Source organism: Dryobates pubescens, chromosome 38 (genome assembly GCF_014839835.1).
Source record: "Dryobates pubescens isolate bDryPub1 chromosome 38, bDryPub1.pri, whole genome shotgun sequence".
NCBI classification, from domain to species: Eukaryota; Metazoa; Chordata; class Aves; order Piciformes; family Picidae; genus Dryobates; species Dryobates pubescens.
The window spans coordinates 2844925-2872669 of NC_071649.1; the positions used below are offsets into that span (position 1 = coordinate 2844925).

Consider the following 27745-nt stretch of genomic DNA (forward strand, 5'->3'; position numbering starts at 1 on the left):
ACCATCCCAGCTAAAAGAGGAGTTTTATCAACTGAAAGGATTTGGTTTCTAAAAGACACTGTATTTCCTCACTTTTCATCAGAAAGCAAGCATGGTTTGTGAAGCTTTTTTTAACCCAAACCCAAAGTGTTGCTTTGGGTTTGGTTTTATCCTTTTGAGAAAGGATAAAATGTCTTTCTGTCACAGTTACCATTACTGCTGTGAACACAAATCATAAAGGCCTTGGCCACAAGGATGAGCAGAGGGCTGGAGCTCCTATCCTATGAGGACAGGCTGAGAGAGTTGGAGTTGTTCAGGCTAGAGAAGAGAAGGCTCCCAGGAGACCTACTTGTGGCCTTCCAGTATCTGAAGGGGGCTACAAGAAAGCTGGGGAGGGACTTTTGAGGGTGTCAGGGAGTGATAGGACTGGGGGGGGTGGGGCAAAACTAGAACTGGGTAGATTCAGATTGGATGGTTGAAAGATGTTCTTCCCCATGAGGGTGGTGAGAGACTGGCACAGGTTGCCCAGGGAGGTGGTGGAAGCCTCATCCCTGGAGGTTTTGAAGGCCAGGCTGGCTGTGGCTGTGAGCAACCTGCTGTAGTGTGAAGTGTCCCTGCCCATGGCAGGGGCTTGGAACTGGCTGATCCTTGAGCTCCCTTCTAACCCTGACAATTGTATGATTCTCAGATGTTAATGCTTAGTTGTGGTACCTGAGTGGTTTCTCAGGTTTATCCATTCTAATATAAAATGATTACTCCTGACCTTCCAGACTTGGATGACAGCATGTTTGCTAAAACTTCAACTCCAGAAGAATGGATTGCACAGGGAGACTACTATGCTAAACATCAGTTCTGGGAGGTAGGAACATGTGTTTATCTGAAATAAGGATTCCTGTCTATTTGGAAACTTTCCTCTTTTTTTTACCTTTCCATCTATAAAATTCTCTGTAAACCTTCAGGTGCTCTGCAGTAGTCTATCTTAGCTTGTGGGTTGTAGTTGTGTTGGTGTCTACAGACTATTGGTAAATGACTGTCAAGATGTAAGCAGTGGGAGCAAGCCTGCAAGAGAGCCCAGAGCCAAGCCTATTGTTTGTGATCTTAAATTCACTACTCATAAATTTGCAGTCCAGTGAGGAGACAAACATTTTAATGCACACAATTAGAAGGGAAAACAATTACTAGCAACAACTGGAACTGACTGGAATTCATGAACCTAAACCCATTACAACACATTGCTGCAGCAAAATGAAAACATTTCTTGGAAGTGTATTGATTTGGGTGATGATCTCAGAGCCCTTTTATGGTTGTTGTTTTTTTTCAGAGAGCAATTAGGGCTGGATGCAAAACACACATTGAGGAACAGCATGTAACAACCAAGGGAGCATTAGTAAAATGGCAAAAAAGTAGCAAAATGATGGGTTTATTCCCTTCCTGTTTAAAGAACATGGAATTTTTACAGGCTTTTATTTCCCACATTGATAGTTAGTGCAATCCAGCTCTGGGATGAGAGCTAATGGAACGGAAGCAAAACCCAGCCAGGACAACACCACCCGTGACAAGGAATTAAGGGATCTCTTCAGATACATAGAATAAACCAGGTTGGAAGAGACCTTCAACATCATCACATCCAACCCATCAACCAATCCAACACCACCTAAACAACTAACCCATGGCACCAAGCACCCCATCAAGCCTTCTCCTGAAAACTTCCAGTGATGGTGACTCCACCACCTCCCCAGGCAGCCCATTCCCATGGGCAATCACTCTCTCTGTATAGAACTTCCTCCTAACATCCAACCTAAACCTCCCCTGGTGCAGCCTGAGACTGTGTCCTCCTGTTCTGGTACTGGCTGCCTGGGAGAAGAGACCAACATCCGTCTGTCTACAACCTCCCTTCAGGTAGTTGTAGAGAGCAAGGTCTCCCCTGAGCCTCCTCTTCTCCAGGCTATGCAACCCCAGCTCCCTCAACCTCTCCTCATAGGGCTGTGTTCCAAACCCCTCACCAACTTCCTTGCTCTTCTCTGGACTCGTTCCAGCAAGTCAACCTCCTTCCTAAACTGAGGGGCCCAGAACTGGACACAGTACTTGAGGTGCAGCCTAACCAGTGCAGTGTACAGGGGCAGAATGACCTCCCTGCTCCTGCTGGCTACACTGTTCCTGATGCAGGCCAGGATGCCATTGGCCTTCTTGGCTGCCTGGGCACACTGCAGGCTCATGTTCAGCCTACCATCAACCAGCACCCCCAGGTCCCTCTCTACCTGGCCGCTCTCCAGCCACTCTGACCCCAGCCTGTAGCTCTGCATGGGGTTCCTGTGGCCAATGTGCAGAACCCGGCACTTGGATGTGTTCAATCTCATGCCCTTGGACTCTGCCCATCTGCCCAGCCTGTTGAGGTCCCTCTGCAGAGCCTCTCTACCCTCCAGCAGATCAACTCCTGCCCCCAGCTTGGTGTCGTCAGCAAATTTACTGATGATGGACTCAATGCCCTCATCCAGATCATCAATAAAGATGTTAAAGAGCATGGGGCCCAGCACTGATCCCTGGGGCACACCACTGGTGACTGGCTGCCAGCTGGATGTGGCACCATTCACCACCACTCTCTGGGCTCGGCCCTCCAGCCAGTTCCTAACCCAATGCAGTGTGCTCCCATCTAAGCTATCCTTGTCCTCAGGGGCCCTGTACAGACCATCTTTAGCTTTCCTTGGAATTAAACACAAACCAGCAAAAGCCACCACAAGGTGTGTTTCCTAAATGGACACAGAAAAACATTTAGATTTAAAAAAAGTCACCTTGAAATCTGAAATGTATTAGCTTAGATTATCTGTGATTCTCTGTTCTTTATAAGCCTGATCTGTGCTTATCACTGCTACATTAGGAAGAGATTATCTGGTAGACTGAACAGGCCTAAGGGTAGCTCGCAGTGTGCAGTTTCCAAACAGAAGCAACTCTGAAATTAATGGCCACAATAAAGAAATAGTGGTGCTGCAGAGTGAGTAAGGTGATCCTGCCATGGCAGGGGGCTCGGACTTGGATGATCTTTCAAGGTCCCTTCCAACTCCTAGCAGTCTGTGGCTCTTGTGATTCTGTTGTTTGTTGCCAGGGCATGTTCCCAAGTTCCAAGCACCTGCATATTTTCAGGTTGGAAAAGACCTCAAAGATCATCAAGTCCAACCTGTCACCACAGACCTCATGAGTACTAAACCATGGCACCAAGTGCCACATCCAATCCTCTCTTGAACACCCCCAAGGATGGTGACTCCACCACCTCCCTGGGCAGCACATTCCAATGACTAACAGCTCTCTCTGTGAAGAACTTCCTCCTCACCTCGAGCCTAAACTTCCCTGGTGCAGTTTGAGGCTGTTCCCTCTTGTTCTGGTACTGGTTGCTTGGGAGAAGAGACCAACCCCATCCTGTCTACAACCTCCCTTCAGGTAGTTGTAGACAGCAATAAGGTCTCTCCTGAGCCTCCTCTTCTGCAGGCTAAACAACCCCAGCTCCCTCAGCCTCTCCTCATAGGGCTGTGCTCAAGGTCTCTCCCCAGCCTCGTTGCCCTTCTCTGGACACGTTCAAGTGTCTCAGTGTCCTCCTTAAACTGAGGAGTCCAGGGGCCCAGAACTGAATAGAATAGAATAGAATAGACCAGGTTGGAAGAGACTTTCAAGATCATCATGTCCAACCCATCAACCAATCCAACCCACCTAAACAACTAACCCATGGCACCAAGCACCCCATCAAGTCTCCTCCTGAACACCTCCAATGATGGTGACTCCACCAGCTCCCCAGGCAGCCCATTCCAATGGGCAATCACTCTCTCTGTATAGAACTTCTTTCTAACCTCCAGCCTAAACCTCCCCTGGCGCAGCCTGAGACTGTGTCCTCTTGTTCTGGTACTGGCTGCCTTTTTTTTTTGTGGCTTTTGTGACTCGGAAGAGCTGTCACAGCCAGATCTTCCTTGCCCCCTCTTGAGGGGTCCATTAGTTTCTGAAGTCTGACTTTTTCATATCACCAAAGTTCTGTGACAAGAAATTCCACAGGCTGAGCGTAATGTCATGTTGTTGTTTTCCCCTTGTTTTCAGCTAGCCAGTTTCTCATCTCTCTACATGAGCCTGCCCTAGTTGGGGGGTGAGGGGGAATGGACATTTTTTTTCTTACTCACTTTTTCAGTCTTCCACTGGCACATGAGACCGAGTCTTAGAAACAATGTGCAAAAACCAGCCCTGCAGAGCAGGAGAGGAGAACTCATTCAACAGATTCTCACTGGCACCCTGTGACAGGACAAGGGGCAAGGGATGTAACTGCAGCACAGGAGGTTCCACCTCAACATGAGGAGGAACTTCTTCACTGTGAGGGTGACTGAACAGGCTGCCCAGAGAGGTTGTAGAGTCCCCTTCTCTGAAGCCTTCCCAGCCCTGTCTGGATGTGTTCCTGTGTGCCCTGTGCTGGATTCTCTGGTCCTGCTCTGGCAGGGGGGTTGGGCTCGATGATCTCCAGAGGTCCCTTCCAACCCCTGACATCCTGTGAGCCTGTGAAACAAACCTTGCTGGGAGCATGATAATTCTTTCTGTTTAGCTTACCACAGAAGAGGCCTGATATGGTAAAAGCATGAATAATTGTTCCATGCTTCTTGATCTAACTTTGCACACCTTGGTTTTCCTAGCTTTTGTTAATTTATGTGCTAGATGCCTGGTGCCTTACTGATTAATGGGTTTGGCCATCGTTCAAATTGCAAGTGCTCTTTGTTCTCTCAGCCTACCAGGTCTTTTGCTTTCACTACTTCCATATAAAACATAGCAATTAAAGTTGTAATTGTGGTAGCTGCTTGTGGACTGACTTGAAAGCTTTTGCAGTGTATTTTTAGGATGGAAAGAAAAGCTTTACCTTTTTCCTTCTTTCAGGCACCCTGCCAGTCTTTCTGGTTTGCAGGGACTGTAAAATTAAGTATTGCTTTTATGTGATATAAGCCATGAGCTGGATGCATGTGGGTGAAGGCTGTGTGTGATTTCACCCCAGGTTGCAGCCAAATGTTACCAAAAAGGAGGAGCAGCTGAGAAGTCAAAACTGGCCCTGGCACATGATGCTGTTCTCAAGGTGCATGCCAAGAAATGTAGCCCCAGGTAAGTGTATATGTAGATGAGCAACTGTCATTCTGTGGTGCCAAGATCTCATGGGCTTGTGCAGGGTAAGATTCCCACCACAGTTGTAGGACTGGACCAGAGACTTTGGAGAACCGTGCACATGAAGTGTCTTCCATCTCTCTGGGCAGCAAAAGCACTGGGATCTGAGGCACTGCTCCCTTTGGGGGGTTAGTGAAAGCAATCATACACCAGGAGCTGTCCAAGCCAAATGTGGCCCTTGAAATGGCTTTTTGGTCGTGGGAGAGAAAAACAGCACGATCTGAGTTACCTCAAGAGGCTTTAGAGAGAAGAGTGTGTGCCATCAGCAGTGCTCAACTCCAGTTAATCCTTCTGAATATTCACTTAATAAAGAAGGAGGAATGATGTTGTGTACATGGGGGAGAAGAGCTGCTAACCAAATAAGTGAGCTTTGAGGTAAAATTAGTGTCAGAGTCACTCTAAACTGAACAAGCAGAACTAGGTCTGAACCAAAGGGCAGTATTAGAAGGAGAAATGTTGAGATGAATCATTTAATTCATGCTGTCAGCAGAAGAGCTCAAGAGTTTGATAGGAGAGAAAGCTTCTTGTTCCTGAAGAGGCTAAAAAACTGCTTGGGACTTGTCTCAAATAAGACAGGGAGAAAACCCATCCTGGGGAGGACTCTATACCTAAGTGAAGTAACTCCTCTTCATGCTGAGGAGTCTGAAAGTTAGCAGGGGTAGCAGACCGTGTAAGGAAGGTAGCACTGAAGGGAGAAGGAGGAAGCTCTTGACAAATGTTACTGGAGTTAATCAAGGTTTGAGGTTTCTAATTACCTGTTACAGGTTAGTGGTCCTGGCTGGAAGTATGCTCATAAACTTTTTTTAATGTGACTGAAAACTCCTTTTTTTTTTTGAGCTTGGCTCTAAGTTGGGGTGCTTGTCAACTGGATAAATTTAGAGGGGAAGGAGCTGGGTGTATTAAAACACGTTAAGTTGGCTGAACATATGTAATAATGAAGCTGTGAAAGTGGTTGTGTCTTTTTTGTTAGAGGTGTTAGTGCAAAGCATAAGTAAGCTTCCTCTGTGCTCTCTCATGTGAAATGCTCTGTGTGGCTGTGGCTCTTCAGACTCCAGAGGGATGAATTCAGTCTAGGTCTGGGGAGAAAATAGATGTGATGCTACTAGAAAGGCTGGGGCTGTTTAGTTACATAGAACAAAGGCTGAGAAGAAATTCGCTTGCTGTCTTTAGTAGCATTTGGGCTAAACAGCAGAAGGGAAGGAGGAGGGAGCAAGTTAAGCTAGAAGAGAGAGGCAGCACAAAACCACACAACTATACTTTAGTTTGAGAATTTAGAGAGAAAAAAAGAAAAGCTTTTTACTGCCAGAGCAGTGAGATTCTGGACACAGACTTCTGGGCAAGCAGTGTCAGCCAGAACACAGCTAATTGCAGGGTAATGCCTCGCCAGGTTATAAATGAAGAATGCAGGACATCTGTGCTGGTTGGATTCAGGGACAGATCATGTGATCTTGCCTGGTCCTAAACCTAATCTGGATGTAAGTGGTAATTTTCTCTTACTTCCTACAGGGAAAAACAGATGGAATATCTGGCTTTGGCCAGAACTTACTTGGAATGTGGAGAACCCAAACTGTCACTGAAATGTCTGTTTCAGTCAAAGGAGTTCCGGCTTTGTGCAGAGCTGTGTAAAAAGTTAGGAAAGGTATTAAACCCTCTAAAATATCCTCTCCTTACCCTCTTCACTTTCTTACAACTCTTTTCTCCCCCCTCATTACTCCCAAAGTAACAGTGAACTAAAACAGCTCCTTAGCTGGGCTTGCCAGGAGAAGGAGGAAGAGGCCAGCGATGCAGTAAGGCAGTCTAGGTTTGACTTGCCTCAGATGTCACCACCAGTCGCTTCTGCTGTGCAGCTAGAAGTTAATTAATGACTTACTGGCTTATTTTATGGCTTGTTTCCTGAAACTTAGGGTGTTGCTTCAATCTGATGATGATACTGAATCTTCATAGATTTGCAACCATCAAAATGGAACCTTAACACTTGCCAGGGTTTAGTAATGCACTAACAATCATTTTCTAAGTGCAGGAGGATATTTAAGAGTTTGTTGTTACTATTTGCAGTGCAAAGAGTGCAAAGCAATTGATCCCAGGTATTTAAAGGTTAAGATGGAAAGTCAGGGCTCCCGTTCTATATCCATCAGGGCTTTGCTTTTACTCCTACTGAGAAATTTGCAAGTCAACAGAAGTGTGTGTGATGGTGGTTTGTGTTTTTTTTTAACAACAGGCAGAGCTGAGTGTGAATAAGGAGGACTTTGGAAATCCTGTGTGATAATTTTACATTCTAGTTTTTCAGACACAAATATTTTTAAGGTTTGGTTGTTTGGTTTTCACCCCCACACCCCCCCCCCCCCAAAAAAAATCTGTTCAGTTTTAATGATGGTTAATATTTGATTACATTCAGATACTTCAATTACATTTCATTAAAGTGTGCTTCTGTGAGACACCTACGTGATGGAATTACTAAATTTATGCTATTCCTGTAGTTTTGACTGTTCAGAGCACTTCAGCTTCATTCCTGACTTCTTCTGCATTGCAGATAAAAGATGCTGCAGTTTACTATCAGAAGATCCAGTGCTACAAAGAAGCATCTGAGTGTTATGAACAAATCGAGGAGTTTGATCTGGCTGTTAAAATGTATTGTCAGGAGGAACGCTACGAAGAAGCAGCAAAGGCAGTGGAAAGGTATCTCTTGCAAGATGGCACTAGATTGTTTTTCTCTTTTCTCCTTCCTCTTCCTAAATTCAACATCATGCAGCTGGCTCCCCATAAAACTTTTTCACAAGAGTTTTGGCTGGAGACTTTGTTTCATACGACGAGGCAAAGTTAATGGTGTCAGAATTCTCACTTGTGGGGGGGAAGGGTAAGGCAGCAAAAGTGTTTTGCTGCATTTGCAGCTGGAGCAGGGACAAGCTTCATCTTCCTGGGCATTTTTCCCAGGCTCTTACTATGTAAAGAATCATTAAGGTGGGAAAAAACCCTTGAAGATCACTGAGTCCAACCTTAACCCAACTACCATGACCGCTAATCTTGAATCATAGAATTGCAGAAGGAAGGTTGGAAGGGACTTCCAGAGGTCATCCACTCCTACCCCCTCTGCAGTCAGCAGGGACATCCTCCACTAAATCAGGTTGCCCAGAGCCCTGACCAGCCTCACCTTGAATATCTTCAGGGATGGGGCATCAACCACCTCTCTGGGCAAGCTTTCCTCTGCTCAACCACTCTAATTGTAAAAAACTTTTTCCTAACATCCAGCCTAAATCTCCTCTTCTCCAGTTTCAAATCATCCTATCACTGCAGGTCTTTGGAAGCCCTCTGCAGCCTTCTTGCAGTCCCCTTATTGGCTGGTACTGAAGGCTGCTCTAAGGTCTGCCTGGAGCCTGTTCTTCTGCAGGCTGAACACCCCCAGCTCTCTCAGCCTGTCCTTGTACCAGCGGTGCTCCAAACCCCTGATCATTTTCATGGCCCTCCTCTGAACCTGCTCCATCCAGTCCACATCCTTCCTGTGCTGGGGCCTCGAGAGCTGGATGCAGTGCTCCAGGTGGGGTCTTACCAAGGCAGAGGAAAGTGGCAGAATCACCACTTCTCTTTTCAAGCTCTCTTTCAGCCAGCTAGCTCAGTCCTCTGAACTAGCTTCTTAGGGTAAATATGGCAAAACATTGAATGAAAGTATTAAATACTTAAGAGTGAAATAGTGATGAATCTAACCACTTAGTCATTGACATTTGTAGGGTATAGATATATGGTTTATAATGCAGCAGTTGTGGCAAGTGAATGTTTTTCTCTCAGATTCTCTAACAAAAGAGTAAAGAACAGCAATTTAAATGAGGAGCTTCCTCTGCATCTCTGACAGACTCCAGGTCCCAGTCTCTGAGTTGAACTTTTCCATACCATCTTCCCTGTGCTGGCTCTGGACAGTGAAGGCTCTGAGGAGACCTTCTTGTGGCCTTCCAGTGTCTGAAGGGGGCTACAAGAAAGCTGGGGAGGGACTCTTGAGGGTGTCAGGAAGTGATAGGACTGGGAACAAAACTAGAAATGGATAGATTCAGATTGGATTTTAGGAAGAAGTTCTTCCCCTTGAGGGTGGTGAGAGACTGGCACAGGTTGCCCAGGGAGGTGGTAGAAGCCTCATGCCTGGAGGATTTTGCAGCCAGGCTGGCTGTGGCTGTGAGCAAGCTGTTTTAGTGTGAGGTGTCCCTGCCCATGGCAGGGGAGGTGGAACTGGCTGATCCTTGAGGTCCCTTCCAACCCTAACACTTCTGTGATTCTGTGATACAGTTCTAAGAGCTGCCTTGTACTGTGCTTGACAAACTGGTTTTATTGGTATCTTTTTGACAGAACTTTGTATCTGGCATGAGCCCTGTGACCTCATTAGCACATTCTCCTGTGAAAAAACAGTTCATTTTTTGGCCACACCGTTCCTGACACATAAATTAATTGATGACTTGAAAAGGATATGTGCACCAATTAGAATTCTAGCAAGGCTTACAGTTAACACACCTTCTCTGCAATCCTTTGTGATGTGCTTTGAATGATGACAACTGGGGGTTTGGGTTGGTGGTTTTTAAGAATTCATAGTATCATAGTATCAGTCAGGGTTGGAAGGGACCACAAGAATCATCCAGTTCCAACCCCCCTGCCATGGGCAGGGACACCCCACACTAGATCAGGCTGGCCAGAGCCTCAGCCAGACTGGTCTTAAACACCTTCAGGGAGGGGGCCTCAACCACCTCCCTGGACAACCCATTCCAGGGCTTCACCACTCTCATGGTGAAGAACTTCCTCCTCACCTCCAGCCTGAATCTCCCCACCTCCAGCTTCATTCCATTCCCCCTAGTCCTATCACTACCTGAGATCCTGAGAAGTCCCTCCCCAGGATCTGATTGGCTTTCTGGGCTGCAAGTGCACATTGAGAGCTCCTGTTGAGCTTCTCCTCCACCAGCACCCCCAAGTCTCTCTCCTCAGGGCTGCTTTCCAGCCAGTCCCTGCCCAGCCTGGATTTTTGCCTGGGATTGCCTCGACCCAGATGCAGGACCCTGCCCTTGGTCTTGTTGAACCTCATGAGGTTGGCTGGTGCCCACCTCTCCAGCCTGTCCAGGTCCCTCTGGATGCCATCCCTTCCCTCCAGCGTGTCTGCTGCACCACACAGCTTGGTGTCATCAGCAAACTTGCTGAGGGTGCACTCAGTGCCACTGTCCATGGCACCCACAAAGATGTTGATCAAGACTGGTCCCAGGACTGATCCCTGAGGGACTCTGCTTGTCCCTGGCCTCCACTGGGACAGGAACCCATTGACAGCCACTCTTTGGGTGCATCCACTCTTTGCTTGCTTGCTGTGTAGAAGTAGTTTGATCATAAAGCTGGAGTATTAAAGTCCCCTTACCAAATGACTTGTTTTAAATCAGTCTCCCCAAACCATTCAGGCAAATTGCTCAGCATAGGTACAGAAATCTGCACTCCCACATTTAGCATGAAAAAGATGATGATGAAAGGCTAATGATAATTTACTCATCAGGAGAGAATTACTCATTCTTAGCACACAGGGGAGAATACTTCTGCAAGGCTGGACTAGGGGATGTTTTACATTCCTATCAACCAATAATAATTAATAATTGAGACTTTTCACCAAGCTGTGTGGTGGATTCACATGATGGGGAAGGGATGCCTCCAGGTGGATCTTGACAGGCTTGAGAAGTGGTCCAGTGCCAGCTGTGTGAGGTTCAGCAAGACAACCTCCAAGGTCCTGCATCTGGGTTGGGCCAGTCCTAGGCACAAATCCAGGTTGGGTGCAGAGTGGGTTTGAGAGTAGCTCTGAAGAAAGAGCCTTGGGTGCATTGGTTGATGAGAAGCTCACCATGAGCTGGCAGTGCCCTCATGCAGCCCAGAAGCCAAATCTTGTGCTGGGCTGCATCAGGAGTATGGCCAGCAGAGCAAGAGAGGAGATTCTGCCTCTATAGTCTGCTCTGGTGAGACGAATACTGTGTCCAGTTAAGAAGAACACAGTATTAGAGTTGGAGAGAGTCCAGAGGAGGCCACAAAGATGATCCAAGGGCTGGAGCAGCTCTGCTGTGAGGACAGGCTGAGGGAGCTGGGGGTGTTCAGCCTGGAGAAGGCTCTGGGGAGACCTCAGAGCTGCCTTCCAATACCTGAAGGGATCCTACAGGAAGGGGGTAGAAGGACTTTCCATCAGGGGGTCTAGCAGTAGCACAAAGGGGAATGGTTTGAAGCAGAGGGAGAGCAGGGTTAGACTGGATCTTAGGAAGAAGTTCTTCAGTAGGAGGGTGGTGAGTCTCTGGAACAGGCTGCCCAGAGAGGTTGTGGCAGCCTCCTGCCTGGGTGTGTTGAAGGCCAGGTTGGATGAGGCTTTGAGCAGCTGAGTCTAGTTGAGAGGTGTCCCTGCCCCTGTCAGGGAGGTTGGAGTAGATGATCTCTGAGGTCCCTTCCAACCTGAGCCATTCTGTGATTCAGTAATCAGCAGTCGATGATGGTACACATTTACCCAGAATATCATTTTTATTGACCCATGGAGAATTCATTGAACTTTGCATTTATATCCTTCTGGCTTCTGTTCATATCAAACCCCCATTCTATATTGAGGCATCCTTTAATAAACAGAAGATGATTACTGGCAGAGTGTGATTTACATAACTTCTACAGTGATTTGACAGCCTGGAGAAAGACTCCGTGGTGCTGTAAACCTTGTGATCTTGTTTGTACCAGCAGTTTCAGTGATCTTCTTCAGCCTGATGCTGTAACTGCATTCCTCCTGCAGGTCTTTTAATACCATGTGATGATTCTTCACCTGGCAGGCATCACTGGAGGCATTTTTCTGAGGGAACAGCTTCAGGGGGCAGCTCTTTGTTTAATGTTTTAGGGGCTTACTTTAAAGCGCAGCGTTGCGGTGGTTTGGTTTTGTCAAAGTTAGCTGCCTCTGGTAGTACAGTGATGTCTCTGTCATTTCAGATACGAGGAGATGTTGCATACAAGAGGACAAATGGTTTCCAAACTCTCCTGTACAGCGAACCAGCTGTATTTGGAAGCAGCTGCCAAGTACCTGAGCGTGAACAGGAGCGAGGAGATGATGCGGGTCCTTTCAAAGCTGGACGTGGAGGATCAGCTGGAGTTCCTGAAGTCCCGTGGCTGCCTGCGCCAGTCAGCAGACTTGCTGAGAAGGGAAGGTCGAGAGGAGGAGGCTGCCAAGCTGATGAAGCAGCATGGCTTTCCCCTGGAAGCAGCCGACCTCACGGCTACCAAAGAGTTCCGTGCGTCCTGCTTGCTGGCTGCGGCGCGCGCTGCTGCCGCTCGCTACCCGGACCTGGACCTGCCCGACTTGGAGGCAATCCTGAGGGAAGCCCTCGACCTGTGTGAGCAAACCCAGCAGAAGTCTGGCATTGCTGAGGCTGTCTTTTTGCTGGGCTCTCTGAAGGGAGATGTCAAAAAGCTGAATAGTGCATACTACCAGTTTCTGTCTTTGAATCACTCTGCCGGAGCAGTCGAAGCTCTCTTTGCATTGTCTCGCTGCAGCATTCCCAACCAGCACATGCTCTTGATGGCAACTCGTGGCTTGATGGCTCTTCTCAGTCTGGTTAGGAGTCTGAAGAAGGTAGCCACCAACGCAGAGAAAGATATGGTGAAGTCATGCTTTGCCTATTTTGGGATTGTCCCAACAGGTGACAGTTGCCATGTGTCTCAAAATGAAGCTGAGCCCATTCTCAAGTTTTTGTTAGACAAGTCAAGCCTAAAAGAGAAGAAGGCAAAAGGTGGTTTCTCAGTAGGCACAGAGGAGGTAAAAACAGCTTTGAAGCAGCACTTCTTAAGCAGGCTGTGTTCTATCACCCATGAGTTACTGAAAAAGCATTACCCTGGTATCTGTATGAGGTTCATCGCTGGCTTGAAGTGTGAAGATCCAGCCTGCCAGGATTACCACACGCCCCTGTTGCGCTGTGAAGCAAAGGTGATCTTTCAGTGTAGAATGCATCTGGTGGCCATAAATGGATTGCTGCTGGAAGCCACTCACACTTTCCCTAAAGAGATGCTGAGTCAGTGCAAAAGCTTTGATGACCTTTTGGCTGCTGACAAGTTTGCCTTGTGCAGAGATCTTCTAGAAGTGTATTTTCCCAGCCATTTTCATCTGAGAATATTCTCTGAGAACCCAAAGGCCTGCAGAGAAACCCTGGAGTTCAGCAAAGATATTTCTAAGCCCTGTAGAGCAGTACTGAAGGAGTACATCACTGACAAGTTTAAACACGAAGGCACAGCAGCCAGAAGAGAGTCGACTGACTTATGGCTACACGCCATGCGGGCTTGCATCTTATCTTCAGGGTACCCTGAAGAATTTGAGAAGCTCCTTTTTAAGGAGGAGGATGATTACAACAAAGAGCTGAACTTCGCTCTGTCAGAGGCAAAAAACTCCCTGAAGAGTAAAGGGCAAGCGGGAAAGGCCAAAAGACTAGAGGGCAGACATGGCATGCTGCTGCCTGACAAAAATGCTGAAAGTACAGGCAGAACACACCTGTGCTTCATTCGACTGCTGGAAAATTCCCTGGAGCAGTTCTACGTCCACAAGAACCCAGAAAACTGTAAAAGGTTTTTCTTCCGCTTCATGAACGTCCTGGTCAAGAAGTGCACCAGGTACCTGGTTCCAAGCATAGGGAACACAGTGATGCTCTTGGAGTTTCAGTATATCCTCTGTTGTGCTGTCCTGATGCGTCTCTCCAAGAACATCACTCTCTGCTTTCCCAAGAGCTACATTGCTCTCATCCATTACTGGGAGTTTCTGTTCAGAAGCAGGGACCGGACCAAGGAATGTAGAGACACCTTTTCCATTATCCAGGAGTACAGGCCAAAGGATGTCTGTGTAGCTGTGCAGAAGTTCAGTGTTCATCTCTGTTACCTAACAGAGGTTTTGTGTGGAGTTTATGGGGAGTTCAACGTCCTTCTGGATGCTTTTAGGGATCCCGACTACGTGACTTCGGGGGAGGCCGAGCGGACTGTGGTGCTGTGCTTAGTGATGTTACTGAACGCTGACCAGGTGCAGAGTTCTAAATGTAGGTCCTTCCTACACCAGCTCTTTCCTGAAATCAGGGCCATGCTGAGATCTATGAGAAAAGTCTCTCCCTCTAAAGTGCCTGAAAGGTTGCTGAGGCTCGTGGAACAGGTCAGTGATGCTACACACGTAAGAGAAATCGCTGCAAGCCTGCAAGAGCTGCTGGCAGAGCGAGATGCGGAGCACTTGGTTGACTGCCGGTGGAAATGGGACATGGGGCATCCGCCCATATGGGGCATCCTGTATGAAACCATAAACCTTGACAGGTTTGTGACCTCTCTGGATAAGACAGAATATGGTGATGAACTGGAAAAGGAACTGGAAAGGGTTCATTGCTTAGAGGACCAAAGGGATCCCCTGGAAGTCATTGCACTCAGCAGGCAGCAGAAGCAAGAGCAGAAAGCGTCTGCTCAGCGCCAGCTGCGGCGCGTCTTCCATTTCATCTGCCTGTGCATGAAGTGGAAAAGGAAGAGCTGCTCCAAAGCTGGGCCTGTTACAGTGGAAGGAGAGGAATTTTTATCAGGGATTTTCAAAAAAGCAGATATTGACCAAACCCAGTGTGACCTCTGTGGAATCAGATTTATCCAGAGCTCCGAGAACTACTTCGGCCAGTCGGGAGACATGGAGGCTGATACCGCTGAGGCTGTGACACCCCCAGAGATCCATGGGGAAGAAAAGCTGCATGCAGAAGGAGATGCAGTGTCTGGGGCCAGCAAGGCTTACACAGAGCACAGGCTCACGGACAAGCACAGGAGGAATAGCACAGCCTACCAGCACTACAGTGAGTTTTTCAAAAGAAAGATAGAGCCACTAATATCTGATGGGCAGGAAGTGGTGGAGGCCATCACGGAGAAGACTGACACTCAAGACCATCTAGCGTATAAAGAAGGTTCCAACTTGTGCCAAACAAAAATCAACGAGAACATCCAGAAGATCAGTGATGCAGTGAAGGAAATCTACGAGAGAAAAGCTTGGGCTGAAGGTAGGATGTTTCCTCTCCTCTTTTACACCATTTAATCTGCCATTTGCTACCAAAGTTCCACAGCTGAAAAGGCTTCATTTGAAGAGCTTATTGTGGTAAAGGTGTTTCAGGTAGCTGAGGAAAAGAGGAGCTGATATAGGTGAAAGTACTAGAACAAATCTAGTAGAATCACTCAGGGTTGGAAGGGACCACAAGGATCATCTAGTTCCAACCCCCCTGCCATGGGCAGAGACACTCCACACTAGATCAGGCTGGCCAGAGCCTCATCCAGCCTGGGCTTAAACACACAGCACAATCCTCTGGGTTTAAGCCACTGTGCAACACTTCTACATCTGTGGAACCAGAACTATGAAGAATGAGGCAAGTTTGTGGTCCTGAATATGAGATTGTCCACCACATGTAACTAATGGAGACAGAAAACTCTGTGTTCAGACAGCATTCTAGTCCAGATCTCAAGGTCTGGGCTGCAGATACTGTCTAACAGGAAGTACAAGAGCAGTATCATAGTATCGTGGTATCAATCAGGGTTGGAAGGGACCACAAGGGTCATCTAGTTCCAACCCCCCTGCCATGGGCAGGGTACCCCACACTAGATCAGGCTGGCCAGAGCCTCATCCAGCCTGGTCTCAAACACCTCCAGGGATGGCACCCTAACCACCTCCCTGGACAACCTATTCCAGGGCTTCCCCACTCTCATGGGGAAGAACTTCCTCCTCACATCCAGCCTGAATCTCCCCACCTCCAGCTTCATTCCATTCTCCCTAGTCCTATCACTCCCTGAGATCCTGAGAAGTCCCTCCCCAGCCTTCTTGTAGGCCCCCTTCAGATACTGGAAGGCCACAATTAGGTCACCTCTCAGCCTTCTCTTCTCCAGACTGAACAGCTCCAACTCCTTCAGTCTGTCCTCATAGGAGAGGTGCTCCAGCCCTCTGATCATCCTCCTGGCCCTTCTCTGGACACCTTCCAGCACCTCCATATCCCTCTTGTAATAGGGGCTCCAGAACTGGAGGCAGTACTGCAGGTGGGGTCTCACCAGAGCTGAGTAGAGGGGGAGAATCACCTCCCTTGACCTGCTGGCCACACTTCTCTTGATGCAGCCCAGGATCTGATTGGCTTTCTGGGCTGCAAGTGCACACTGAGAGCTCATGTTGAGCTTCTCCTCCACCAGCACCCCCAAGTCTCTCTCCTCAGGGCTGCTTTCCAGCCAGTCATTGCCCATTTCCAGCCAGTCATTGCCCATTTCCAGCCAGTCATTGCCCATTTCCAGCCAGTCATTGCCCATTTCCAGCCAGTCATTGCCCATTTCCAGCCAGTCATTGCCCATTTCCAGCCAGTCATTGCCCATTTCCAGCCAGTCATTGCCCATTTCCAGCCAGTCATTGCCCACCTCTTCCTTCTCACCTCTTCCAGCCACAGGGCAACACATCAGATAGTAAGGTAAATCAAACAGCACTCAGTAAATCATAAAGTGAGTTTTAACTGCCTGAGCAGATGTGCTGTGTTCTCTGTACGATGTTACAGCAGCCTGGTTTATTAGACCGGGTAATCTTCACTGATTTTTCTGCCTTTTCCTACTTAATTAGTTCTGCCAGCCATAGTAATTGGGATAGACAGGAGTAGAATGTTCAGAGTACTTGGAGTCTTTGGTTAAGGATATCTCTGAGGAGTCTGCCCTAGAATTTTGCTAGAGCTGAACAAAAGTGGATACTCTAGCAGAAATCTGTGGGTTGTCAGGCACACAAGGGCAACCCTGGTGTTAAAAAGTTCAGGAAATGATGGTGCTTGAGAGATAAATATTTTGATCTTTTATTCCCCCCCCAGCCCCCATATACTTAAAGCATTTATTCTATGCTGATTTGACAAGCAGAGTTGAATCACTGAATGAGTAGCCTAGGAGCAGGATTGCTTGGGGAAGGTGACAGCTGAAATCAAAACGTTGTTGCTGGCCTCAGTGGTAGACATCCACCAACCTTGTCAAATTGTCACTTTGCTTGTGATCCCTGACAGTGATGGAAAACTGATAGCTGATACCTTCATCAGCTCTGATCAGTGGAATACATGGTACCTTAATGAAGAACTTAACCTCATTTTAAGTGACCAATTGTTTGTAGTCTTCAGGGTGTAAGCTTCCTCTTGATTCCTACTGGAAAGCTTTGCTGTATGGATGAAGCCCATAAAGTTTGGCTGGCTATGTAGTTAGCTTTCTGCTCAATGAGCCATGATAGTGATGGAGTAGGCTTAATTAAGTGCTAGTTCATTTTGTTATGACAGTTTCCTGATGGATGTTACCTTTTCCTTCCACTTAGTCAAAATACATTTAAGGAAATCATTTGCCTTTGAGATGTCCTGCTCTGGCAGCGGGGCTGGACTCGGGGATCTTTGGAGGTCCCTTCCAGCCCCCAACATCCTGTGAGCCTGTGACTATTTCCCCCTCACTTCATAACAAGCATTGTTTCAAAGCCCTAAATGGTGCAGTTAGGCAAGGGTTGCAAGACCTCAGGTCCATGTTTTACTTCAGCTTGTGTACTTTCAGAAAGATGATGAAAGCCAGGAACTTTAATACCCAAAAGCAGATAAGCCAGAGAGTTTTCATGAGTTGTAGGTAAAAGGGACAGCATAAGGATGGAGAGCTACTCCTCTGACAGTGCTGGGAGTGTTGAGTGGAATGCAGCTTCATTCCCTGTAGTGAATTTGCCTGCACAGGAGATCACTGGTGACTGAAACTTCTTGCTCTGCAGCAAGCTTTGTGCTTGGCTTTTAGCTGCTGTCCATCTCCCAGCTGGTGTTCTCACAGAATTGTTATTTGTGCTCCATTTCAGCTGAAAAAACACTAACTGAACATGCCAACAAACTGATTGGCACCATTGAGGAGGCTCAGAAGTGGCTGAAGAAAATGGATTCTCAGAAGATAAAAGAAGAAGGTATGCTTTCAGATTACCCAGGTTTCTGTGCCCTCCAGAGGACACTCTTTGGTAGTGGTCCCCTGGCATCACTGGTCTCTAAATCAGCAGTGCTGTGGGTATTCACTTCACCCTCTAGGCAGCGTGAAACAGGCAGCTCCATAGGGGCCAGCTGGAAAACAAGAGTTTCCTCAGTGGCTCTTTAAAGCAGGCTGTGAGCCTTGCAGCTGGCTCCAGGGTAGCCAGAATGGAGCAAGCCTTCTTCCCTGGCCCTCAGCAGATCTCAGCCCACATAAAGTGTGTTTGTGCACATGGGCACAGGCAGATGTGCATGTAACTGTGCTTCAGGTGCAGTCTTCAAGATAGGAACCTGGGGAGGGGGGACAGAAGAGAAGCTGTCTGCATCCTCACCAGTAAGACAGTGCTGTTTCTGCTGCACTTGCTCAGTCATGGGCAGTGTGGAGCCAAGTTCTTGGGAAGCAGCTTCCTAACAGAAGTAGTCCTTATCTTGCTTTTCAGAGTTCTGTGGATCGATATTCTATGCAGTTGGTTTTCTTTTGTTTCCACTTCCCTGTCACACCAAAAGTAAGGTGCAGTGGTGCAGCCTGTTGCATCATGGACCTCCATGGACAAACTTAAGAGCGTGTTGTGCCTAGCTGTATGTTTAGGTTTAAGCACATAATTTAGGTGGAGGGATTGCAACAATTGCATAAACAGACAGCAGTGAAGCGATCAGGCTTACAAGTTGCACTATACATAAAACACAGAGCAGCTCTATTTTGGCTTTATCACAACCAAGTTTGCTTTGTGTTACTCCTGTTCCAAGAAAGGTAAGACTACATGGGAGTGCTCTTACAGCCTTGCAAGCAACATTATAGTCTGCCTTAGAAGGCAGGAAGCAAATGTACTGTCTGCTGAAACTGAACCTTGAGATAGGAGAGACCTAATTCTCTTAAAAGCCAGAAGCAAGAACAATGGGAACAGATTTGCAGTGTAAAACTGAATTGGCAGTGCAGCAGGTGGCTTAGCAGTCTCTGCTTCCTAGCAGAGCTCCTCAGCCTGTTGTCCTGTGAAGCCCAACGCTTCCTAGACGTGGTCCTAAGCACGTATGAAGGCATACTGCTGGCACAGAAAAGAACGCCGCGCCGCTTGTCTTGCTGTTGGGAGGAAAAGGTGGTGTAATTTTCCATTCTGCACTAATTCCCTGGTTTTCATACAGGCTGCATCCATGATGGAGACTTGGAAAATGAAGTGGAAGATGAAAGCATGGCTTTTGAAGAGCTTTTCCATAAAAAACGTTCAAGAAAGAAAGGGAAGTGTGGGAAATCCTAATTGGAAATAAAAAACCCCACACCAGGTGGTTCTTCTGCCCTCTACACACTTCCACTTTAGAATTTAAAAAACAATGCTAAAAAAACCCCAAATCAATCCAAATGATGTGGCTGGACATGGGAAGAGCCTGAAGGAGAAAAAAAAAACCACAACCAAGGGCTGTTTGATGTTTATCACTACATCCTGTGTCAGAATTAACTACCTGTGTATGTGGTGATGGTTGTAATTGTTAAAACCTGTAGCAGGACAAATCTCCTTCCAAGCTGATGTGGTAGCTCAGAAGTAATAAGCCAAAGAAATGAACTAGTAGGGAAAAATAATGTTTCTGCCTTACCTCAGGGGTATTTCTCCACTGTTCTTCTTTTTCTTCGTCCCTGGTAATTTGCATCGCCATTCTCCTGAGCTGGAATACTCAGAAAGGACCAAAAACCCAGATGAATAATTCCCCTGATGTTAAGAGGTTTTAACTGCTGTTTTTAGAAGACAGCAGGTGTGCAGTGGCAACCTGAGTCTCGTAAAGTTTGGAAGCATTGTGAGCCCTCAGGTGAGGCCCAGCATCTCTCTTCTATTTTTGTAGGCAAGAAATGGAACTCTTGAACTTGTTCCTGGTTTTCACTGTGTACATCTTTCTTATTAGTTATGAAAGTTGCTGCTTGCCTTCTCTTTGATCAAGCCTTGACATAAACTGCAGCCTGCACATGCTGAAATACACACCCCATCTTTCCTTAGAAGAATGTTTTAGTGTTTTGTAAGTTTTAATTGAGAAAAGGCTTTTTGTAATGTACAATAATGTTTTTATAAAACTGTAAGATTGTTCAGATCACTTGGCCTTGCCTGATCATTTGTGTGTTGAGTGCTTGCTGGCTGACTGACTGCATGAGAGAGGTTTCCAAGCTGCATCCAGAGCATCAGTTCATACGGATGCTGTTTCATTTCTGGGATGTCTGTGTCTCAAATGTGCTGTAGTCTCCTTTAGCAGCATTTTAAATTAACTCAGTTGTGTGTTAGACTTAATTAAGAGTGTTGAGCTGTTATTTAGAGTGGGTTAGTATTGTGTGGAAGTGTTTTGTCTCGAAAAGGGAGCCCCTTTGTACACATAACCAAGTGTGAGCAGCAGATCCAGAGAGGTGATTCTGCCACTTGGATCTGGTAAGAACTCACCTGGAGTACTTTGTCCAGCTCTGGAGCCCTTAACACAGGGTGGGCATGGACCTGATGGAGCAGGTCCAGAGGAGGGCCATGAAAATGATCAGGGGGCTGGACCACCTCTACTAAAAGGACAGGCTGAAGGAGCTGGGGATGTGCATCCTGAAGAAGAGAAGGCTCCAGGGAGACCCAATAGCAGCCTGCCAGAACCTGGAGGGGGTTACAAGAAGGCTGCAGAGGGACTGTTTGCAAAGGCCTGCAGGGATAGGGGGAGGGACAATGGTTTGAAATCAGAGAAGATTTAGATTGGATGTTAGGAACAAGTTCTTTACCATGAGGGTGGTGGAACACTGGAACAGGTTGCCTAAGGATGTGATAGTGCCTCATCCCTGAAGATACTCAAGATGAGGCTGGACAAAGCTTAGAGCAACCTGCTCTAGTGGAAGATGTCCCTGCTGACTTCAGGGGGGTTGGGCTGGATGACTTCTGGAGGTCCCTTCCAACACAAATCATTCATTCTACAATTCTGTAGCAAACTGTTTTGCCAAAACCTTTATACCATTATTATGCTCTCAGTGCCATGGCAGTGGGACTTTCTACAAAGGTGAAAATGAAATGCTGCTGCAGAATGGAATAAGGTGATACTTGTCCATTGCACTGCAATTGCTGTTGTCTGCCAGAAGACTCTTACCAAGTGGTGCTTCTTAAGGAAGCCTTGTTGCTTAAGTGTCTGGGAGTTTAAAACCAGGCATGGGTGAAATATAATGCTAGGCTCTTGCCCTGCATAGACATCAAGAAAGTTGGGACTGCTAATGTAGCTTCTGGCTTTGTTTTCTATAATCATGTCTGGTTCTGCAATGGAGATTACTCCCAAGAAACAGTCCTGGATAGTTTCTTGGCTTCAATATTTAGGTCTGTGGCAGGGAATGCTATCTAAACTTTTTAAGGACAGTGACAGTTCAGAAATGTTTGCTGGCCACAGTTTCAAAATCTGGTGACCATAGTTCTCCCTTCTCTTTAAGAAGAAACTTAAGCTTTACAAACATCATTGCAAAACACCAAGCAAGGAGAAAAGAATGACACTGTAAGAAGAAGAAGAAGTAGTTCCATTATATCAAGAGCTGCACATTTCTGTGGTGCAGGGACCTGTGAACGTTGGTATGGTTCCATACAAGCCACTGGGCATTTTCTGACTTGGAAACAACACTCCCTATGTGAATGTTTAATGAGCAAAGGGTTGTGCAGATAGAGCTCTGGGGGTGTTCAATTTATTTTTGTTTTGGTTTATGTTTTGTTTTGAATTAAAAACTCTGGTCTATCCTATTCCTATTCCTATTCTATTCTATTCTATTCTATTCTATTCTATTCTCAGCCTTGGTGTAGAAGCTCCAGTGTTCTGGCACCAGCCAGTGCCTTTGAGTCAAAGTGCTTAAGGGCCATGGCACTTGCTTGGATGAGTTGTTCAACATGAGCTGGCACTGTGTGCTTGCAGCCCAGAAAGCAAACCATACCTTGGGCTACATCCAAAGCAGCATGGCCAGCAGCCAGTAAAGGGAGGTGATCCCTTCCCTCTGCTCTCATTGAAACCTCACTGTGTCCAGCTCTGCAGCTCTCAGCACCAGAAGGACATGGAAATGTGAGAGCAGGTCCAGAAGAGGGCCATAAAGATGATCAAAGGCCTGGAACAGCTCTGCTATGAAGACAGGCTGAGAGAGTTGGAGATGATGAGCCTGGAGAAGAGAAGGCTCAGGGGAAACCATAGAGCAGCCTTCTAGTGTTTGAAGGGGACCTACAGGAGAGCTGAAAAGGAACTTTGTAAAAAGGCATAGAGTGATAGGATGAGTAATGGCTTGAAACTGGGAGAAGCTAGGTTTAGGCTGGGCATTAGGAAGAAATTCCTCTCCAAGAGAGTGGTGAAGCAGTGGAAGAGATTGCCCGAAGAAGTTACAGAGGCTCCAAACCAAGAAGGGTTCAGAGTTGGGTTGGATGGGGCCTTGAGCAGCCTGGCCTGGTAGGAAGTGCCAATGCCTATAGCAGGAGATTTGGAACCAGGTGATCTTTTAGGTCCTTTCCCACCCAAACCATTCTGTGTAGCATGCTTATTGCACTGCAAGCTTGGAAGTGAGTAGTGGGTGCAGGCTGTCGAGCTGAGCCGCCCACCGAAGCCAAGCTGAGTTGAAAAGAATTGAGGAAAGGCTTCAGAGGGCACAGAAGCTGGTGACCTAAACGCTCCTCTCTCCCTGATGGTACAAAAATGACACCTAAATGACAAAACCCTATGTACTGGTCTGGAAGATGATAACTCTCCAAATTCCACGCTCCTCTCAAAGGCCTTGCTTGTCTGAAGCTCAGGTTGGTACAAAGGGCCATGGTAAGTGCTGGAGGCTTTCCACCTCTTTCTTTCATTCCTCTTAAAAGCATTTTTTTTCATACTATTGCCCACAGTTCTATTCCCAAATGATGTGATTCCAATTAGCTGTTGCAAACTCTGACTTGGCAAAACATTTAACCACTTTCTGTGTTTTCTAAGTGCTTGCTTTCATTCCTGAAGGGACACCTTTTGCCTTTATACTCACTGAAGATGTAGGAGGGAAGAAATTGTCTTGTCTCAGTGTAAATAAAGTAGAAGGTTTTCCTGCCAGCAATCTCTGTGACATTATTAGCTGAAAACTGACTGTGAAGCACCCTGAACTTCCAGGAAGGGGCCACAGCCATTGGTGCTGAATTCTGTCTTTGTTGTTGGGAGCATACAGCTTGCATGAAAGCCTTCACAGCAGGACAGAAAGTGCCTCCAGGTCTTGCTGTGCATTAGATTTATGGCACAGCTGTCATTCAGTCAGCACATAACCATGTACCAGGCAACACCTGTGCTCTTGATTAGCTTGGTGTAGTAGGTATCAGCAATTTCAAGGCTCTTCCCTAATGCCCAATTATAAGAGCTGGCATGGAAGGGAGCGGCAGAGTTCATGTATGGTGTTTACTTATTCTGATAGAGAATGGTTTGGGTAGAAGAGACTTTTAAAGGTCACCTAGTTCCAGGTTCCTGCAGTGAACAGAGGCATCCTCAACTAGATCAGGTTGCTCAGAGCCTCATCCAACCTGACCTTGAATATTTCCAGGAAAGGGACATCTGCCACCTCTCTGGGCAACCTGTGTCGGTGTTTCACCACCCACAACATCAAAATTTTCTTCCTTCTGTCTAGTCTAAATCTCTCCTCTTTTAGTTTTAAACTACCACCCCTTACCCTGTCATGACAGGCCCTGCTAAAATGACTGTCCCCATCGTTCTGGTTGGCCCCTGTTAAGTACAGGAAGGCCACAGTAAGGTCTGCCCAGAGCTGGAACAACCCCAGCTCTCAGACTTCCATCACAGGAAAGGTGTTCCAGGTCTTTGATAATTTTTTGCCATTTACATGTAAATCATCCTGGTTTCAGCCTGTGATCTGAGCATGGAATGTTCATGGGGGGTGTATTCATACTGTCATCTTTGCTGTGTTGGTCACTATTGTCAGAGGATGGATTGTGAGGTCTTTAAAGTCTGCTGCCATCATTCTGTGCTGTTTGATCCGTGGAGGTGGTGTTTGGGAAGGAAGCGGTAGTGCCAGTCTCTTTTCAGTGGTGCCCAGTGACAGGGCAAGGAGCACTGGGTACAGAACTCAGGAGGTTCCACCTCAACACAAGGAGACACTTCTATGTGGTAAGGGTGATGGAGCCCTGGAGCAGGCTGCCCAGAGTGGTTGTGCAGTCTCCTTCTCTGGAGACTTTCCAAACCCTCCTGGATGCATTCCTGTGCAGACTACCCTAAATGATCCTGCTCTGGCAGGGGGGCTGCACTGGATGCTCTCTGGAGGTCCATTCCAACCCCTAACCTCCTGTGATTTTGTGACTCTTCCCTACCTGCAGCCTACATACACTGTAGCCTGCACACAAAGTGTAATGGTTTAATGATGGAATTGCTAGCTATTGAAGTAACATCAATGCTCCTGATGTTTCTAAGTCCCTTTCACTGGGCTGCTCATACCTCTTCCTTTACAGGGTTGTATGTGAAGAGACAAGAAATGCAGTTTCACAGGCCATCCCCACTGAGGAGGCTACTCCTGCCCCTGTGTCCATTAACTGCAGATGCTGATATTGCTCAAACAATTCCACCAATGTTTGGAACTGGGAGATTTTAGGGAACCTGGTGCTTTGCACCCTTACATGAGAAGTTTTCATTTGGAAGGCATGCAGTAAGTTGGCAGTGCTGGTGTGTTTATTTGAAGCATGCTTATTGGGCAGGTATGTAAAGCACTGAAATACCTTGACCAAATGATGCTGAGCCACAGTTTATAGTTCAAGCATTGTCAAGTTTCCTTCAAGATACACTTCGAGCAATTAACAAGGAACTCTTAGCTGGACATCAAGGCTGGGCAGGGAATGGTTAGAGAGCAGCCCAGAAGAAAAGGACCTGGGGGTGCTGGTGGATGAGAAGCTCAAGATGAGCCAGCAGTGAGCACTTGCAGCCCAGAAAGCCAACCAGAGCCTGGGCTGCAGCAAGAGTACAGTCACCAGGTTGAAGGAGGTGATTCTCCCCCTCTGCTCTACTCTGCTGACACCCCACCTGGAGCACTCTGTTCAGTTCTGGAGCCTCTGATTCAAGAAGGACCTGGAGGTGCTGGATGGTGTCCAGTGAAGGGCCACAAGGATGAGTAAAGGGCTGGAGCTGCTCTGCTACGAGGACAGACTGAGGGAGTTGGGGCTGTGCAGTCTGGAGAAGAGAAGGATCCAAGGAAACCTGATTGTGGCCTTCCAGGATCTGAAGAGAGCTCCAAGAAAGCTGGGGAAGAACTTTTTAGGGTGTCAGGGAGTGATAGGACTTGGGGGGGGAATGGAGCAAAACTAGAAGTGGGTAGATTCAGATTGGATGTTAGGAAGAAGTTCTTCCCCATGAGGGTGGTGAGAGACTGGCACAGGTTGCCCAGGGAGGTGGTAGAAGCCTCATGCCTGAAGGCTTTTGCAGCCAGGCTGGCTGTGGCTGTGAGCAAGCTGCTGTAGTGTGAGGTGTCCCTGGCCATGGCAGGGGGGTTGGAACTGGATGATCTTTGAGGTCCCTTCCAACCCTGACAATTCTGTGATTCTAAGAACAGAGGGATGGAGCTGAAGTAAATAAGTAATGAAAAACAAAAGTGTCAGCTCCCAGTTTTCTCTGCTTGTCTCTGTAGCTAACATGCTTGGGCAACTCTCCCTTTGCCTTGACCCTGTGACTTTGAGTGATGTCTGCTCTTAAATGCAGCTCTGTTCAGGCAGAACTCAACACCAGCTAAGAGGAAGGAATTTCCCAGTGTCACATTCACAGTTTCTCACCACTCTTTGTCAAGAGTTTGTCTGATGTTTAAAAGAGGACCAGATTTACAGTGCAGCAAACTGTACCTGGAGCTGGGCTATTTATAGCTCCAGGCTCTGTGGCACTCTCATTGTAGGGGGGGGAAGAAAAGACTTTGGTGGCTGTGTGGAAATTTTATTGCTGGTTTTATGGTTGGTTTTTTTGTGTGTGGTGGTTTTGTTTGTTTCATTTGGGGTTTTTTTTGGTGGGGAGAATTACAATGAGCTTGCTGTTTGTCACTGAACTGTGGATTGTGAGTGTGAAGAGGAGAATTTTCCCTCTCTCTACCACCAACCTTAAACACATAAGTCCCTCTTCATCCCCTTGCCTTCCTCACTTGGGTGTTGTCTGGTTCAGAAATTGCTGTCTCCACCTATTTTTTGCTGGAGGATCTTTTGGGATCTCTTGTGCCTTGTGAGTCCTGAAGATAATGCTGAATCTTCAGTAAGTAGTCCCTTGGGTACCTGGGTTAGCCAACCCCAACCCCTGTGGCCAGGAGGTGTCTTGAGCAGCTGTCAGGGTTGACTGAAGGCTTGTGCAAGGGAGAGAATAACCACTTAGGACTGGTCATCATTTCCCATCTGGAAAACCTTTTAGGTGCAATGAGCTTTTAGCATGAAGTGGTAATCACCTGGTAATGTAGCCTGGGCCTCTAATTTGCATCAGTGAAGCACCAGCTTTTCTGGTTGAAGGGATCTGGTAGGCATTAGAGCACAATTTGAACTCATGTCCTTACAGAAGAAAGGTCACAGTCTTTCCTGGTTCACAGCTGTACCATGGCACTCCATCTGCATGTCCCTGCTAACCAAAATTGGGGTGAAAGAGGAAAGAAAATGCTATTTCTGGCCTGATGCTCATCTAGCCATCCCCATTTTTTTACTCATTCTGCAGAGATTACCCCCCAAAAAAATATCTGCAAATGGGGAATGAAATGATCTGCCTAGTTTGGTTGACAGCTAGACCATTATACAGACTTGGGAAAGATACTTCCTTTGACTGTTCAAACTCAAATGAGGTCCCAAACTGTACCGACCTTTATGGGAACTGCAACAGTCAGAATAAAAATGAAGTTGGGAGGCTTTACTTTAATGATAAATGAGCTAATATCTCATTATTTTTTTCCCATCCAATTACTCCCATTTTCAAAAAGGGTAAGAAGGAGGAACCAGGGAACTCCAGGCCAGCCAGTCTCACCTCTGTGCCTGGAACGATCATGGAGCAGATCCTCCTGGAGGCACTACTGACTCAGAAGAATACTGAAGAGGTGATTGGTTGCAGTCAGCATGGCTTCACCAAGGGCAAATCCTGCCTGACAAACCTGGTGGCCTTCTATGATCAGGTGCCAACATTAATAGATGAGGGGTGAGCAACTGATGTCATTTACCTGGACCTGAGCAAAGCCTTTGACACTGTCCTGCACCACATCCTGGTCTCCAAACTGGTGACACAGGGTTTGATGGGTGGACCACTAGATGGATAAAGAACTGGCTTGATGGCTGCACCCAAAGAGTGGCTGCCAATGGCTTCATGTCCCAGTGGAGGCCAGGGACAAGCAGAGTCCTGGGACCAGTCTTGTTCAACATCTTTGTGGGTGCCATGGACAGTGGCAGTGAGTGCATCCTCAGCAAGTTTGCTTATGACACCAAGCTGTGTGGTGCAGCAGACACGCTGGAGGGAAGGGATGCCATCCAGAGGGACCTGGGCAGGCTGGAGAGGTGGGCACAAGCCAACCTCATGAGCTTCAACAAGACCAAGGGCAGGGTCCTGCATCTGGGTCGAGGCAACCCCAGGCACAAATCCAGGCTCGAAAGCAGCCCTGAGGAGAGAGACTT

At 47.2% G+C, this 27745-nt stretch overlaps 1 protein-coding gene across 1 annotated transcript in view; it reads left to right on the top strand.

Moving 5' to 3' along the window:
• Positions 1 to 19514, top strand: part of TRANK1 (tetratricopeptide repeat and ankyrin repeat containing 1) — a 45963-nt gene extending 26449 nt beyond the window's left edge. Inside the window, exons 17-23 of the mRNA XM_009900203.2 lie at positions 750 to 838; positions 4991 to 5094; positions 6661 to 6793; positions 7685 to 7830; positions 12109 to 15173; positions 17993 to 18094; positions 19293 to 19514. Coding sequence (XP_009898505.2) covers positions 750 to 838; positions 4991 to 5094; positions 6661 to 6793; positions 7685 to 7830; positions 12109 to 15173; positions 17993 to 18094; positions 19293 to 19405 — 3752 coding nt within the window. The 3' untranslated portion in view covers positions 19406 to 19514. The remainder of the gene's footprint in view (positions 1 to 749; positions 839 to 4990; positions 5095 to 6660; positions 6794 to 7684; positions 7831 to 12108; positions 15174 to 17992; positions 18095 to 19292) is intronic.
• The last annotated feature ends 8231 nt before the right edge of the window (positions 19515 to 27745 follow it).